Source organism: Fonsecaea pedrosoi, assembly GCF_000835455.1.
Source record: "Fonsecaea pedrosoi CBS 271.37 unplaced genomic scaffold supercont1.1, whole genome shotgun sequence".
NCBI classification, from domain to species: Eukaryota; Fungi; Ascomycota; class Eurotiomycetes; order Chaetothyriales; family Herpotrichiellaceae; genus Fonsecaea; species Fonsecaea pedrosoi.
In genome coordinates, this window is record NW_013550615.1 from 4,831,724 (window position 1) to 4,846,831 (window position 15,108).

The 15,108-nt window shown below is 53.1% G+C and overlaps 7 protein-coding genes across 7 annotated transcripts; 2 read left to right on the top strand and 5 right to left on the bottom strand.

Moving 5' to 3' along the window:
• Positions 1-1,178: 1,178 nt before the first annotated feature.
• Positions 1,179-1,982, bottom strand: Z517_01752 (uncharacterized protein; the record flags this gene model as incomplete). The annotated part of the gene is made up of 1 exon (XM_013434710.1): positions 1,179-1,982. The coding sequence occupies one exon, from the start codon at positions 1,980-1,982 to the stop codon at positions 1,179-1,181; it is 804 nt and encodes a 267-aa protein (XP_013290164.1).
• Positions 1,983-3,619: 1,637 nt separating this feature from the next.
• Positions 3,620-4,321, bottom strand: Z517_01753 (uncharacterized protein; the record flags this gene model as incomplete). The annotated part of the gene is made up of 1 exon (XM_013434711.1): positions 3,620-4,321. The coding sequence occupies one exon, from the start codon at positions 4,319-4,321 to the stop codon at positions 3,620-3,622; it is 702 nt and encodes a 233-aa protein (XP_013290165.1).
• Positions 4,322-4,685: 364 nt separating this feature from the next.
• Z517_01754 (uncharacterized protein) lies at positions 4,686-6,417 on the bottom strand (the record flags this gene model as incomplete). The annotated part of the gene is made up of 2 exons (XM_013434712.1): positions 4,686-5,174; positions 5,233-6,417. 2 exons carry the CDS (start codon positions 6,415-6,417, stop codon positions 4,686-4,688), a joined length of 1,674 nt encoding a protein of 557 aa, XP_013290166.1.
• Positions 6,418-7,319: 902 nt separating this feature from the next.
• Z517_01755 (uncharacterized protein) lies at positions 7,320-8,235 on the top strand (the record flags this gene model as incomplete). The annotated part of the gene is made up of 2 exons (XM_013434713.1): positions 7,320-7,872; positions 8,018-8,235. 2 exons carry the CDS (start codon positions 7,320-7,322, stop codon positions 8,233-8,235), a joined length of 771 nt encoding a protein of 256 aa, XP_013290167.1.
• An 878-nt stretch (positions 8,236-9,113) lies between these two features.
• Z517_01756 (uncharacterized protein) lies at positions 9,114-10,225 on the top strand (the record flags this gene model as incomplete). Its single annotated transcript, XM_013434714.1, has 4 exons — positions 9,114-9,312; positions 9,422-9,435; positions 9,511-9,753; positions 9,842-10,225. The coding sequence occupies 4 exons, from the start codon at positions 9,114-9,116 to the stop codon at positions 10,223-10,225; spliced, it is 840 nt and encodes a 279-aa protein (XP_013290168.1).
• Positions 10,226-10,575: 350 nt separating this feature from the next.
• Z517_01757 (uncharacterized protein) lies at positions 10,576-12,052 on the bottom strand (the record flags this gene model as incomplete). Its single annotated transcript, XM_013434715.1, has 7 exons — positions 10,576-10,616; positions 10,709-11,188; positions 11,242-11,344; positions 11,470-11,487; positions 11,567-11,690; positions 11,754-11,836; positions 11,945-12,052. 7 exons carry the CDS (start codon positions 12,050-12,052, stop codon positions 10,576-10,578), a joined length of 957 nt encoding a protein of 318 aa, XP_013290169.1.
• A 609-nt stretch (positions 12,053-12,661) lies between these two features.
• Positions 12,662-14,898, bottom strand: Z517_01758 (uncharacterized protein; the record flags this gene model as incomplete). Its single annotated transcript, XM_013434716.1, has 11 exons — positions 12,662-13,009; positions 13,100-13,236; positions 13,291-13,397; positions 13,451-13,531; positions 13,588-13,822; positions 13,878-13,973; positions 14,020-14,299; positions 14,356-14,500; positions 14,555-14,689; positions 14,747-14,787; positions 14,848-14,898. 11 exons carry the CDS (start codon positions 14,896-14,898, stop codon positions 12,662-12,664), a joined length of 1,656 nt encoding a protein of 551 aa, XP_013290170.1.
• Between the last annotated feature and the right edge of the window lie 210 nt (positions 14,899-15,108).

Sequence of the window (15,108 nt, forward strand, 5' to 3'; positions counted from 1 at the left end):
GCGAGATCTTTACCTGAGTCCAGCGAAGTTACTGCTAGGGACGGGCGTGTGGTTCTCTGCAAAACCTGAGAGCTGTTGGAGCTGGTGCTATGGCAGGGGCGTCTCACTCCTTGACGATCACCTTCTTGTTCTTCGTCCCTCTCCCCCACGAAGGAGAATGTCTAAGCTAGACTTGTACAAACACAGCAGCGATTGCTTCATTGAGTATGGTGGTTGGGGGTTCCGTTATTACTAAGTTCTGGTTAGAAAAGGTTGTAGATCAACGACCGCTACTAGGGTGAAGACTGTGCATTCCTTGAGAGGGCCCGTCCATGGGGAATAGGACTGTCCTCTTCTCGAGGGAATTGAGTCAAACGAGGCTCTGGTAGTGGGCGAATATGTTGTCATGCTCCGAAACTCTCCTGCGAAGCCTCCCAATTGCTTAGGTCTTTTGCATGTAGTTCAGGCGACTCAATCATCTCTTCGCAAGCATCAGGCCCAAAAGGCTCAAACTTGAAACACGCAGTCGGCACTGCATCTGTGGTCGCAGTCATTCAGGCGAGCTGACGCATTCCTTCCGAGCTGTACCAGTCGCCCTCTGACCTGCTCTTACATCTCCTGCGCACTACAGACGTGTTGTATACCACAGAATCTTTCTGTTTCCCTCTCTTGATCTTCTTGACAATGGCGCTCACTCCGAGTGATACCTCCTCTTCATGCTCCCACTTTCGTCCAAGGCCCAGATGGTCTTTGCGCACGTCCAGCTCATAAGGCTTTCCAGGTCCACACGTGCAAAATGCGATGGATAGGACGGCGGCTCAGTGCACAGTCGGTCTGGGGACGTCATTCACAAGTTAACCGGTCGCCGTCACAGGTTCGTAAGGCGATGTCCACGGCGTGTCAGACTTAGTGCACAGTATGTTGTTGTTGTTCTTGTGATGGCACGGCGAGCGGCCCCCATTGTGGACGCCACCTGTTTCAGTAACAGGGTATTGGGCACGCGGAGTGGAGCGTCACTGTCGAGACGCAGTTTGTATGTCACAATGAGGAGCGGATAGGCAGTAGGAAGCACCGTTGCTATTGAGTCTGTTGACTTTGGCGTTTTACTATTTCTCAGTAAAACAAGGCCACGTACTCCACACAGACGTCATCCCGCCTTAGGCTCTTGGCCTCTTGGCCTCACCAAACTTATTCCAACCTCAGCCATCGATGTCCATGGCATCTCCCTCATCCTCTTCCTCTTCCTCGTCCTCGTCCTCGTACTCCTCCTCCCACTCCTCCTCATCCACCGCCTCCATCTCCTCCTCCTCCTCCTCGTCATCCTCGTCGTCGTCGTCCCCATCTTGGACCTCGAAGTAGTTGGCTTCGGTGTCCGTCTCCCCCTTGAACCAGGGGTGAGACCCCGGGTCGAACTCCTTCCCCTTAGGGGCATATCGCTCTCTTCGGGCCCGGGGGGTCATCGCTGGCAACCACATGCCACGTTCCTCCTGCTTCTTCTCGATGAGGTCCCACTCCTCAAAGAGGTACTCCACCCTCTTATATGGCCGTTTGGTGGCCGGGATCCTCTCCTTTTCCGCCTCCTCCAGGCGCTCCTTCTCAAGCTCCTCCTCGGTCGGGTCGTCAATCCGCCCGAGGTACTCCGCGAGACCAGCGGCCACGTAATCAACCGTGACATGGATTTCCACCTTGACACTAGCGCCACTGTTTTGTCCAGACTCAATATTGCGATTGAACCACCTAGAGTATGTCCCTGGTTGATTCCACTGTGCTTCCACCCACAAATTCGAACCCTTCCCAACTGTCTTTCCAAGGAATACCGTTGGCAATGTGTCTTTCATGTATGTCCCATGGAGCATGTTCCAAGCGCGGTAATTCACCCTCTTCAGTTTCAGGTCATATGTTGCAAGGAGATTTTGCATCGACCTGCATCTGAAAGCCGGAAGGAAGATGGGGTCTGTAACAAGGTCCATGTTCCGGACAAGTCTGACCTCTAACTTCGTCATTTCTACGGCTGATTTCTTTATCGGAGTTGCTGGATTATTAGACATCTCGATATCTTGTGTGTGTATGGCTTTTGTATTGCATTGTCCCACAATAGGTAGGTCAAAAGTTGTTCCAGACATTTTGACTTTGGGTGAGGTGTGGAGATGAGGTTGAGTGAACTCAAGGCCGGAATTCTAGCCGAAGTTTTCGAAAGCTGAATCGCAAAATGCAACTCAAAGCTGGCTGGAGTTTTGAGGGATCGAGAGTTGAATTGGAGGTTGAAATTTAATGCTAACCGGAGTTTCTGCTGATTGAAAACTGAATCGCAGGCTAGAATTCAGCGCTGACTGGAAATTTTGATGGTTGAGAGCTGAATCGCAGGCTGGATCAGAGATGAAAGTCCGATTTGAGCATGCAAGAACCCGGAAACCTGAGTCGCGCACTGCTTGTACGGGGACGTTGAACTCTCACTCGAGCTTTGAAGAACTGATGAAAGTGGCGAGGGTAAAGAACACAAAGCTCAGGAGAAGGTTCAGAATGATCGGTTGATGAAATCTGATGAATGAAACGATGAGAAAAAATTGGTTGAGGTGCTGTCTGAGTGTGGGTTCACGGGTGAGGTGAAAACGTTTATCTTTTCGTTGTCCCTATGTTCGCCAAGGTGTTGCTAACGACAGAGAATTCTCAGGCACACCTACCGCATGCAGACCGCACACAGAAAACACAGAAGATTCAATCGGAGCAAAAAATCAAAGCGAACTATCCCAGTCTCGAACTGGATCATCATTCAAAAACTACAAGATATACTCTACCAAGAGGGAGGACACGCTTCAAACTTCCAAAAAAGAATGACCAAACCACTAGGTCCAATGTATACAACATGAAGGCCGTGAGTACGTATGAGAATGGGGTAACGGCCAAGGGCCTGTTGTTACCAGCGTACCCACAGCCTATAGAGACTCAAAGTTATTGTTGTATTCAAGAGAGGGCAGAAGAGGGCAGAAGAGGCGAGGGCACACGGGGGGCAGGAGAGAGGGTAGAAGAGGCAGAGAAGAAAGGGGAGAAGCGGAGGTGAAAGTGCGCATACGACATGGACGAGGTCGAGGCCAGGGAGGGAGAGAGAGAGTGTGTGTGGAAGATAGGCAATAATGCCTCTTCAAAAGTTTACTGGAATTGTGCGAGTCCAATTAATATGTATTTAATTTGGACTGTTGGACTTGGGACCCACTTGTGGTGGTGAATATCACGGATCCTGTGTCTCTGTGTGTGGCATGTGATTACCGTGAGTATCCAGCCAAGAGGAGGGTTTGGGAGAACTTCACCAGCATTCACTTTCACTGCCTTGGCTACAGTTCCCTACGCGGCACGCACACTACAACGCGATGAGCACATCGAGACATCTACTGGCTTCCCTGGACTCGGTACGTCTTGCGGGACGACGACGAGCCTTTCTACCTCTTCCCTACAGAGAATACAGTCGCAGTGCTGGAAACAAAACAACCATGGAAGTCGAGTCTGGAAACGAGGAGGGATTTTCTCTCGAGCGGTCATTCCTGATGCAGTCGACTTTGATGACAGTGAGGATGGTCTGGCTTCCTTCCTCTTTTTTTCTATGAGAGAGAGATCAATCGAGTCTGGGGGCGGAAGAAGACAAGCATCATTCATGAAACCAAGAATGCTTCAAGAGTTCCTCGGCCGTCGATCTCTGTGATGGCTCATACCTCAGAATACTTCGAATGAGCGACGTGATCACACCTGCCTCCTCGTCGATATCCTTTGGCTTATACTCCTTTAATCGCAACTCCAAAGGGTCGTCGACATACGGCTCGTTTTGACCATCGGCAATTGGACCCAGCCTCTCCCGCTCGGGGCCGAAATATTTTCTGGCTCGCGTCCACGTTTTTTGAAGCCAGACATCCGGAAGCGGCTCTAGGATGTCGTTCATCTGGAGTATATGCTCATCGTCGGTGGACTCTCGGTCGTCTTCGAAATACACCACAACAGAAAATAACGAAACTCCGGTCAGCAGTTCAAAGATGAGACAGCCAAAACTCCAGATGTCGATACTCGAACCGATCTTTCCACCCAGAATCAGTTCTGGAGATCTAAGAGCAAGGGGTCTAACGATTGTGACCAACACTGCATCTCTTGCCAGCCACACAGTTGAAAATGAACCATAGCCTAGTTTCCGGATGACTCGATACTGTCCATTTTTGAAGGTGTCGCCCAGGTTAATTGGATGGAACCCACTAGATCGATACATTTCGACCCATTCACTTGGGTACCCAGTGTCGTGAAAGCGCCATTCACTTTCGTCTTTGGGTAAGGTTGTTGAAGGCATAGGTGGCATTGGAGCCATTATTGCTATTGTCTGCGTACAAAAGACAGCTTGAAACGCAAGAGACGTACTTGGGGAGAGCGCCCGGTGAGAAGAAAGGTTAGGATAAGTTATCTGGACGTAACTATATCAAAAACATTTATTCGAAATACCTGTTGACATTGAAAAAAGCTCCTTTGTAGAAATGCTGCGCCCCACTCCCCAGCGCGCGTTTTGGGGCCGGTCATTGGTCTTTGCCCAGGTCCACATGAAAAGAGAAATCAAAAAGGAATCTCAGTGCAGTTTCGCGAAGTTTTACCCTCGACTCGACACTTGCAAGCTGAATATTCATGTACTGTTCGTTGACATCATCTTGGTGCATAACGCCGACGTCTCGCCAGGGCAGCTATCTATAGTCAATCACAATGCTAGCGTCGTACGGCCGCTTGAAAACAGGAGTCGTCACAATGTCCTTGTCATAGATCGCCTTCAACAGGCTGTCCTGCGCCTCTTCCTTGGTCTGGCCCGGACGCACCTTGAGTCCCACCCGATACTTGCGCAACAGTCCAACCAGCACAGCAACGAATTCAACTTGGCTGAACTTTTTGCCCGGGCAGATGCGAGGACCTGCCAGCCAGGGGGCAAACAGGGCTCCTTGGGGAGGGTCGGCGAGCACTTCTTTCCCCTCGGCGTTCCTTGTGATCCATCGCGACGGCTTCCACTCCATACTATCGGGTCCCCAGTACCGAGGGTCTGTGTGGACGGCGTAGATGTTGGGGGTCACATATGTCTTTGGCGGGACGACAATCTTTTTGTCGCCGACCTGCAGGACTTGAGTGTCGAGGGAATACCGTGCATCGTCGGGCAACGGTCCGTGAATTCGCAGCGTCTCGTACTAACATACCCGGTCAACATCACTCGACACGTCCGCGGAAACGGTTGGGTTTACTCACCATGGTGGCCAGACACCTCACCAGCAAAGGAAATGCCTCGTCGTAGTTGTCCGTCTTTGCGACGACGCTATCCACTTCCTCCCTGAGCCATTCCTGCACGTCCTGGTACCGTGCCAAAGACGGAATGGTGAATGTCAGGGCACCGGCGGTGGTCTCATACCCTCCCAAGTTCAACACGAAGAAGTTGCCGTACAGCTCCTCGTCACTGAGGAAGAACCCTTTTTGACCGGCAACTTTTTCTCGCTTGGCGGCTTCGTTGGCGCGCACGAGCGAACTGACAATGTCGGCCTTTGCGTCGGACTGCGCGTTGAATCGGGCAATCGACTCGCGAATGTACTCTCTGAACTCGTGGAGGTTCAGATGGACGTTTTGGATGCTCTGGGGCAGTAAGAAGCTGGGCAGTTTGACGTGACGAAAGATCCAGACGAGGAAGATGTTGCGAAAGATGAACGACAGAGACTCGGCGTACGAGACCCGGTGCTGGCCCTGGACAATGTGCTTCAAGCCTCCGGCGAAGTCGTAGCTTTGGCCCAGGCCCACGGCTGACAGCACATGGAGGGCCGCGAGGGCGACATCCGTCTCGACGTTTTTGAGCGTCAGCTCGCCGTTGGTGGCGTCCTGTCTGCGCTTCATCTCTTCGCACATCTGCCCGGACTGCCGCATCGCCTCGGTCCACACGAGCCGGTGGTTGGATTCCTTGAAGACGGCGGCCGCAATCTTGCGATGGCGCTGCCAGTCCTCGCCGTTGATGCTGACCACGTTGGGCCCGAAGAGATTGAAAATGTCGTACTGCTCCGGCGGCTTGATCCAGATCTTCCACCGCGACATGATCTCTTGCACCGCGGTGGGGTCGTTCACGTACAGCTCATTATGGCCCGACCGGACCACGGCAAACGCATCGCCTAGCTTCTGGTGAGGGTGGTAGTACGCGCTCACGGACCAGCTGATGTAGCTGAAGTCCAACCATCCGCCGAACGGGAGGTTTCTGATCCAGGCGAAGCGCCGCCAGAAGATGAGCCACAGCGGATCTTGCCACGAGACGGGCGTCACAATCAGGGAGACGCCAAGCTTCCTCGCCTCGATGTAGTGGACGATCAGCTTCAGGATTCTAATCAGCACCAAGCTGATCAAGACTAGTCCGATGGCCGACAGCCAGGTACCGGCCGCCGCTGTTGAGAAGATCATCTTGGGCAATCAAGTGATGGGACAACAAGTACCGCGTACACAGTGGAGGACACAGTGGGATTTGCGATTTCAGGGTTCCATGAGATTCTTAAGGGCTTTTTCCCCCCTCCTGATGTTCGCAGACAAACCTCCTCTCCCAGAAGAGGTGCAGATCCGGGACACTCACCCCAGTGGACCCATAATGTTTTCCAGCCACATCCAGCTTCAAAGGCTCTGGTGGAGTAACAAACCCAATCTTGTGTTGCAAACTCGGCAAGAGAGAGGTCAGATTCCCTCTGTGCGGTGGATGGAATCAGAAATTATGCTCGAAAGGCTCGGGGAGGGACAACATATTGCGTACCAGGCAGTGACCATCTCTTCGCAGCCGGGGTCCGGGGAACATTGTGGGGGAATCCATTCAATTCAACGAAGCCGACTGGGTCATGTACCGAGTATTCATTACCCCCACGAGTTGGAAAAGGACCCGCAGAAATTCCACTTGCAGTTAAGTTTCCGTCATCCCGATCTCTTTGGGGAAAGTCCTAAACAAAACGGGTTCGGGACCCCACTGGACAGACACTCAGGGTATGCTTCCTGTGTTTCTTGGAGTCGAGTCAATCACAAATTTCTGGTGCGTGCTCTAGGCTTTCTCTTCTCCCATGTCTCCACTGCTGGAGCAAAGATGAGTTTGGTGTGGTGCACAAAATCCAACAATAATCCACAGACTGGTCATGTTCCCAACTTACGGTTGGCATTATCCATCTACCAGCAAATCAGCTCAAGCAGGGGAATAAATACTTTCTGTCGCCCAATGACACTGTGGCACTCTCACTGGCGCACTCGATTCTGAACAGTGACAGTCCCCAACGAACTCTTTAGACCATCAAAAGCAGAATACCAACCACCACTAGCACACAGACATCATGGACGGATCATTGAAAGGCAAGGTTATTGCCGTGACAGGCGGCGCGTCGGGCATTGGCCTCGCTGTTGCGGAGAAACTGCTCAAAGTGGGCGCGAATGTCGCCATTGCCGATCTGGCCAAAGACGCTCCCAGCAGTCTCGGCGCGACAGCGACATCTGATTCCGAGTATAGCTATACGGTGGTGGACGTGTCTTCGAGAGACGCCGTCCACAAATGGGTCCAGGACACGGTGGCGCGTTTTGGCCGTCTAGACGGGATGGTTCCGAATGCCGGCATCGCCCACCAATCCAACACGTACGACGACGAGTCTCTGCAGCGAACGCTGGCGGTGAATGTCGTCGGGGTGTGGAACTGCGCCACCGAAGCATACTACCAGTTTCGAAAGCAGGGCTCGAACGGCTCCATTGTCAGCACCACCAGTGCCAACGCCATCAGGCCCGGCGCATTCACGGCAGCGTACAATGCCTCCAAAGCCGCCGTTGTCAGCCTTACCAGGACGTGGGCGATCGAATGGGCCGAACAGGGGATTCGCGTGAATGCAGTCGCGCCCGGTAAGATACTCTCCTCCGCTTCATTCACGTTGTGTGCTCATGTTCCCACCTTTTCCCTTGATTTTGCAGAGATGGCGCTTTGTTGAATCCACTTTACTGACGGCTTCTTGCTTGCCTTCTGGCTTTTTTTCGAGGGAGGGAACAGGAATCGTAAAGACAGGCATGCAGCAAACTCTGATGCAGTCCGCCGACGGCGGCGACGAGGTCCCAGCTGCCATCATCGCGTTTGTCAAGGAGAAAACCCCCATGAAGCGGATAGGCCAGCCGGAGGAGCTGGCGGAAATGTATGTGTTTTTGTTGTCGGACGCGGCCTCGTTCATCACGGGCGCGACCATGAGCGTCGACGGCGGACTTACGGCATAGGTGGGCGATGTAGCTTGGGGTACACACATGACTGCATGTCCTCAAGGGCTGTGATGAACAGGAGACCACTAAAATGGCAAGATTTCGGCTGTAATTAGGCATGCTGCACTTGGTGAAAAAGCATTGGCTCTGTCTGGTATGACACCGATTCAATTATCATGGACCGGAACGAAATCTGTTTGTTCACTGATGACCGTCGAAAGCCTGGGACAAGAGTTTCGGTTTCTTTGCCGCGCTTATCGTCCTTGTCTCATACCATGTCAAGGCAATGGCGATGGCGATGCCCCGACTTCCCTGGACAAAGTCCTCCCTAAACTTGAGTTTGATAGCGCCGACCATGATGTGGTCACTCGTCGCATTTCATCTCCGCACGGGATGGGTATGTATGCTAATATCCAGGGAATCAAAGCTGCTCAATCATTGTAGGACTGTGGGCTCCCGAACCGATATAGCCTAGTTAGTTGTATTTGCGCAGAGCTTCACTGCCCTGTTCGGTTTCTGCCTCTTCCCTTCTTTGCCGATCCATATCTGAGAGTACCCGTCATTGGTCCCAAAGTCAGATCTGTCAGTTGTGAATGGGGATGGAATTGTGAAAAGTTGCAGAGAGACAAAAAAATTCCAAACAAAAGCTGCGGTGGTTCGAGAATTTGCAGTCCAAACAAACAATGCAACGACAATATTAACAATAACCACAACCACACCGCTTCAAGCCAGAATGTCAACGACGTCTCCAAGATGCGCCCTCGTCACAGGTGGAGGTGAGTTTCTCTGTACCTTTCTCCTCCCCCCCTTGATACCTACATGCAGCATGCACGCATGCTTGGTGGCACTCTTTGATAACACGGGCGCGAAACTCGGCCACGCGACCAGCTTCGGGGATGGGATTGAGCGTTGTGCAAGACCTGGTCAGTCAAGGCTGGAACGTCGAGATTGTCGACCTGGACGTCAAAATGGGCCGTGACGCTGAGGCGCAACTGGGCCAGAAAGTCCACTTTACCCGCGCAAATGTCGTCGATTATGAGCAGCAAGCGAGCGCGTTTGCTCAGGCCTGGAAGAGATGGGGGCGGATTGATCTAGGTATGGTGCCCTATACTATGCTATCCCATGCTCCTGGCCATGATCCCGTGGGGGGAGGGATTCCTCGCTGGTCTTGGAGGTCCATACTGAGTTTGATCGTGATTGACAGTTTTTGCAAATGCGGTATGAGACTTCAATCACATTCCGTCTAGGGCGTTCCCAAGTGGGAGAGAGTGACATATTGATCGCAGCACACAGGGTATTCTAGATCGCACCGACTTCAGCGCCCCAGCTCCGGAGGACGACTCAACTGGTGCTCCGCCCAAGCCGGACGTCTTGACCGTCGACGTGTGCCTGTACGGCGCCATCTGGTCGTCGTATCTCGCCCTGCACTTCTTTCGCAAGAACTCAGACCGCACCGGCAGGCTCGTCATCACATCGAGTCAGGGCGGCATCTATCCGACGCCGCTGGCGCCGCTGTACGGTTGTGCTAAGACGGGGGTACGTCTTTCTGCCTAGCACCCCTATTATCTCCCCACCTGCCTGCCTGTGTCTCAAACATGACTGACAGACCCGCTAATGATATCAGATCGTCGGATTCGTCCGCTCCCTCGGCCTGCGTATAAAAACCCTCGGCGACCCCATCACAGTCAACTGCATCTGCCCGGGCCTGGTCCCCACGCCTCTGGCCAACACGGCCCTCCTGGCCGCCATCCCCGAGGCCATGCAGACGCCGACCTCGACGATCATCGAGGCCGTCAACCTCTTCATCAACGACGCCTCCCTGTCCGGCCAGGTCGCCGAGTGTAGCGGCACCGACGTCATTCTACGCGAGGGCCTGCCCTACGCCAACGCCGCGGCCGAGTACATGGGCGAGGGCAAGTCGGCGGACCGGATTGATTTTGCGGCCGCGGTGGCGGATATCGGGGAGAAGGCGAGGCAGTATGACCAGAAGTTGAGTATGGTGGGGTAGATTCTCGAGACGTGGGATGTGAACGATCAATCTACTTCCTGTCGAGAAAGAGGAGGGTGCAGTGGGGGAGGAAGAAAAGATAAGAGCTATTCTTGAGAGCCACAGCGTACTGGAAGATTGTCTGCTCATTGTCAAGTCCCCTCTGCTGACTGCGAATGTACCATTTGACTTGGGATATGAACCATGCTGAACTCAGGAGTGCCATATAACCCTCTAGCTGACGATCCGCTCCGTTGCTGATCCCATAGCATAGTCTTCTACTCAGTCTACAGCGCAAGCTTGGGAGAAGATCAACGCTTTGCCCACCCTACAGACTGTTACTAAACTGGTATACTCATTCTCCTCGCCTTCTAAAAGATCGCCAGAGCATGCGGATAGGATCCTACTCCACCTAGAAGGGAAAATCATTGTCAGCTAGGTCCCTTTGCGAGAAAGGCAAAAAAGAAAAAAAATGTTCCAAAGGCAAGAAGGGAAGATCAATACCTGGCACGTTTGGCGGCGAACTCGTGAAGAAAAACTCGTACCGCCCCAACCTCTTGCACGTCTCGGACAGCTTTTCCAGGTCAAACAGCTCCCCGAGCCCGAGACCCCACAGCGGGATCAGGATCAGATGGAGATTGAGCGACGAGGGCTGCGGCAACGCCTCGAAACCGGGGTTGTCCCCCGCCACGATGCTGAAGTAGTTGTCGTGCAGGAAGTCGAGCATTTCCTCCGTCTGCTCGACGCCCGGGGTGCCCAGCTCGTGTCCGGGGATCTTGGCCAGCTCGTCGCGTCCCCGGCTGTCGAGGCTATTGTATTTCCAGATGAAGCCGGTGCGGAGGATCAGGATGTCGCCGTAGCGGAACTCGACGCCCTGAGCTCCCGCGCAGGCGCGGATGGATTGTACGGAGATGGGATGCGATTGGTGTGGATCGTAGCTGCGGCCGGTGAATTCGAAGTAGTCGATGAGGACGCCGCGACCGACTGGGAAGTGGGATTAGCTCGCTTTCTGATATCGTGGGTCGAGAGTCACTCACCAATACCCTTGTCGGCCCAGGTTTGCAGTCCAAGTCGAGGGCTGGTTTCGATATCATGCTGGGTTGTCTGACATGGTCTAAGCGATGGTGTCCTCGCACGCAGCTCATTGGGACGTTTACATTGTTGTAGTACAACCTCTTTTCTCCCTCGGTCAAGCTCACCTGTATCAATCAATCAATTCTCATGTCCTAGTGCCAGCAGACAAATGGCCGTGTGGCTTTACTTACATGACGCAGTCCGTCCCACTGTGGCCAGATGATGGTGGTAGCATGTTAACAAACAACCTCACCCCCTTTTTCCTTGATGGCCGGAACAAGAACATACCTGTGAGGATGTCTGTGTGTTGAAATGCATGACATCGTCGTTGGCGAAACCCAGTTTGCCCTTGATCTCGTGGTGGAATGGTTCTCGGCCAAACAGCGTCGGACTGGGGAGGGTCATCGGCCAGCTGCAAGCGTGTTAGTCGTCATGTTATCAGTAGTGTATATTGTCGTGGCGAGATCAATCATACTTCAAGCTCACAACCTCTCCCGTCTTGATGAGGTCTGCAGCTGCCGCAGTGCGCCGTGGCGTCAGCATATTCAGCCGGCCGAGCTGAGAAGTTAAGTGGTGCGTGTAAGTAAGTATCTCGAACCAAGTTCACATGTTTTGTGTGGTGTGATATGATATGACCTAGGCCAAACAATGTTTCCTGCCGCTCACCTCATCGTCTTTGCCCCAGAACCAGAGCGCACCGGCCGGAGCGCCAGGGATGGACGGCAGCTCCGAGCGTTTGGGGAGGTTGTCGGAGTTTGGGTCGAGGGTCAGCATCTCGTCGTCGCTATTCTATACAGGCTCACAGGATGGTGATGTACGGTACTCTCAAGGGGGAAACAACCTTTTTTTTTTTTTTTTTGGAAGACTTTTAACAACGTGGTAGAGAATATGTAATGAGCATGTGGTCAATGTGCATGGTTCATTTGAGGAAGATCCTTGCACGGTACCATGGTATCCACCCTGGCGACACGCTTAAACCCCATGGGCTCGGGAAATCCACACCAGCAACGGGCTTCATGACAAGGGTCGGCTGTGGTTTTGTGGATTTCTCTACGGGCCCGTATTTCTCGGTACAGATACGAGTGGTTAGATTTGGGGTTCAATGTGGTCCACCTAGTGGGGGAGGAGGGGGTATTGCACAAGTCGCGAGAAGGCATGTCCGAGGAGACCACTGGTGACTAAGTCCCCGAATGGAGAATCCATTGCCATTGCCATTGCTATTACTGTTTCACTTGCACAGTGACACTCCGCGACATAACCGGCCATGAAACAAGTATGAGAACACCGACATCATTCGTGTTACTGCCAGAGATGTATATTGAGATAGGTTATGATGCAATGCCGACAGCCTAGACTGGATCAGATAGAACTAGAAAACCCCAGTTACACTGTGCCCTCCGTCCTGCCGCGTCGCTTATACCAAAACGGAAGAGCTGGCTTGAAAATCGCCTGCCAGCTCCGAATGTCGGACCAGAACCTGGCATGGTCAAAGTCCGGGGCCAGCTCGAGGTCGAACTCGCGCATCAGCTTGACGGCGATGAGGCGCAGTTCCTGCATGGCCAGCGCGCGGCCTATGCACAGGTAGCTCCCGATGCCGAAGGGGATGTACGCCATGGGCACGTGGTTCCACTCTTTGTCCCGTTCCGAGTCGATCCAGCGCTCAGGCACGAAGTCGAGAGGGTTGGTGAAATGTTTGGCGTGGCGCTGTGCGGCCCAGGCGTTGACTGAGACCTGTCGTGCGAGAGGGGAGTATCAGTGTTAGTGCGAGAGGGAAAGGGTGATGGATTTGGGAGCAGAGATCTCTTTCTCATGGCAACTTACCAGTGTCCCTGCCGGGATGAAATGGCCGTCAATCTCAGTGTCCCGGATCAGGCGGCGTTGCATTCCATTCGGAGCGGGAGGGACCAGACGTAGGGCTTCTTGAATGGCTCCGTGAAGATATGGACATGTCTCGATACCTGCAAGGTCCACATTAGTATACGGACGTTATACAAGGCTGCGAAGAGTATCACCCAGCATCCCAGCCTCCAAGGGAGATTTCCCGTCCCAAGCTTGGTCTATCTCGTCGCGGAGTCTCTTATAGACCTTCCGGTCCCGTAGAACGAAGTAGAAGAGAAACCTACGACCGAGTCAGCAAGATACACCACCTCCGCTACACCACACGACGCTTACGCCATCGTTGTGGACGTCGTGTCGCTGCCAGCGATGAAGAGCACCGGCGAGTCCGCCCGTAGATGGGCCTCTGCATTCTTCCTACAGAGCCACGAGTGAGCTTGTGCACCCATCCTGAAAGACTGTGCCAGACTTACGCATGTTTGGTGTAAGAATCTATCAGATGCGAAAAGATGTCGTGAGGCTCGGTGCCCTGCAGCCTTCTCTCGTCGTACTGCTTGGAGCCCAGCTCGCGGAATTTGATAGACTGCTGCTTCACTTCCTCCGATATGGGGAAGTAGTAGGCCAGAGGCGAGATCCATGGTATATTGGAGACGACGAAGAAGATCTTGAGGCCGCTTCGGATGAAGCCCGAGTAATCTCTGTTTCCCTCTGCATCGTCGTCAGCGTGAAGCATCTTATCAGAGGACACAAGAGAAAAACGTACCGCCCGTGATCAGACCAAAGTCCTTTGCAAAGGCCAGTTCACCCATCACGTCAAAAGCATAGTAGTCACACCAGTCGACAAAGTTGACGGTTTGGCCTGCGACCATCAGCTTTGGTCCATCCATATAGACTGGGCTCCAGACCCTCGAACTTGTGGAGTTCGCCAATCAGGCGGTCGAGAAGGCGATTGAACATGGGAGAAAAGGACTTGAGGCTTTTCTGGTTGAATGCCGAGTCCCAGAGCCGTCGCCGCTGTTTGTGCTCCTCGAAATCGACCAATGCATTGATGGGGACCCCTTCGCCTTCTGTGTAGACGCTGGTTTCAAAATATGCCCCCTTGTTGACCTTTCCCACCAAATGTTTCACGGCAGAGGCCGAGCGGAAGGAGAGTTCATTAGGACCAATTCTGACCACATCACCGTACTGTTTCCAGCGTCAGCCGATCGCACAATATGGGAGCAAAGTTGGTTGGAAGATACCTTGTCGTGGATTTCCTGCATGTGATCGTGAAATTTACCTGGCAATGCGTAATAGACTCCCTCCAGCTTGGTCAACTTGGCCGTCCAGGGGCCTGGAAACTTTCGAAGAGGGTGCAAGAACAGTCGGTAGATGGAAATGCTCAGTCTGGGTTTAAATTAAGTCAACGTGTTTGCCAGGAAGAGACCCGTAGGCACAAACCCAAGGGTGAACAGATGCACCGTGGCGAAGAGAAGTGTAGATGCTATGATCGACAGCGGATCGAAAGCTGTCTGAGAAAAGGCCGTCCATCCTAGTGCGGCGGCGACAAGCAGCAGAAACTGTCGTAGAAAGGAGCTATCCAGATCAGCCCATCTCCTCCTTACGAGGAATGTGGTGTGTGTCACGGCTTACAAGACGTCCGGCTCGCGCCTCTTGTAGATGGCATGGCAGAGCTGGAAATAGATCATCAGCCTAGCTATTCGGCATCCTCAAATTGCATGACTTTAGCTCACCAGGCCTGTCGTCACCGCCGAGAGGAGTATGCTATTCGAAACAGCCCACATGTTTTGCTGGCGTATGGTCTCTCCCAGGGCCGGCCGTTGTAGCGTTGTCTTATTTCAAGAGAATCATCCAAAGCGAAGAGCGATATTGCAATAGTTTCAGAGTAAACAGCCGACTCCGGACAAGGAGTGTTTTCCCTGGTAGATAGTATTTGTGTCTTCAGAGCGCCATCCCGCAGGTATTCGGGAGAGACGGGATCGAGGAATGCAACC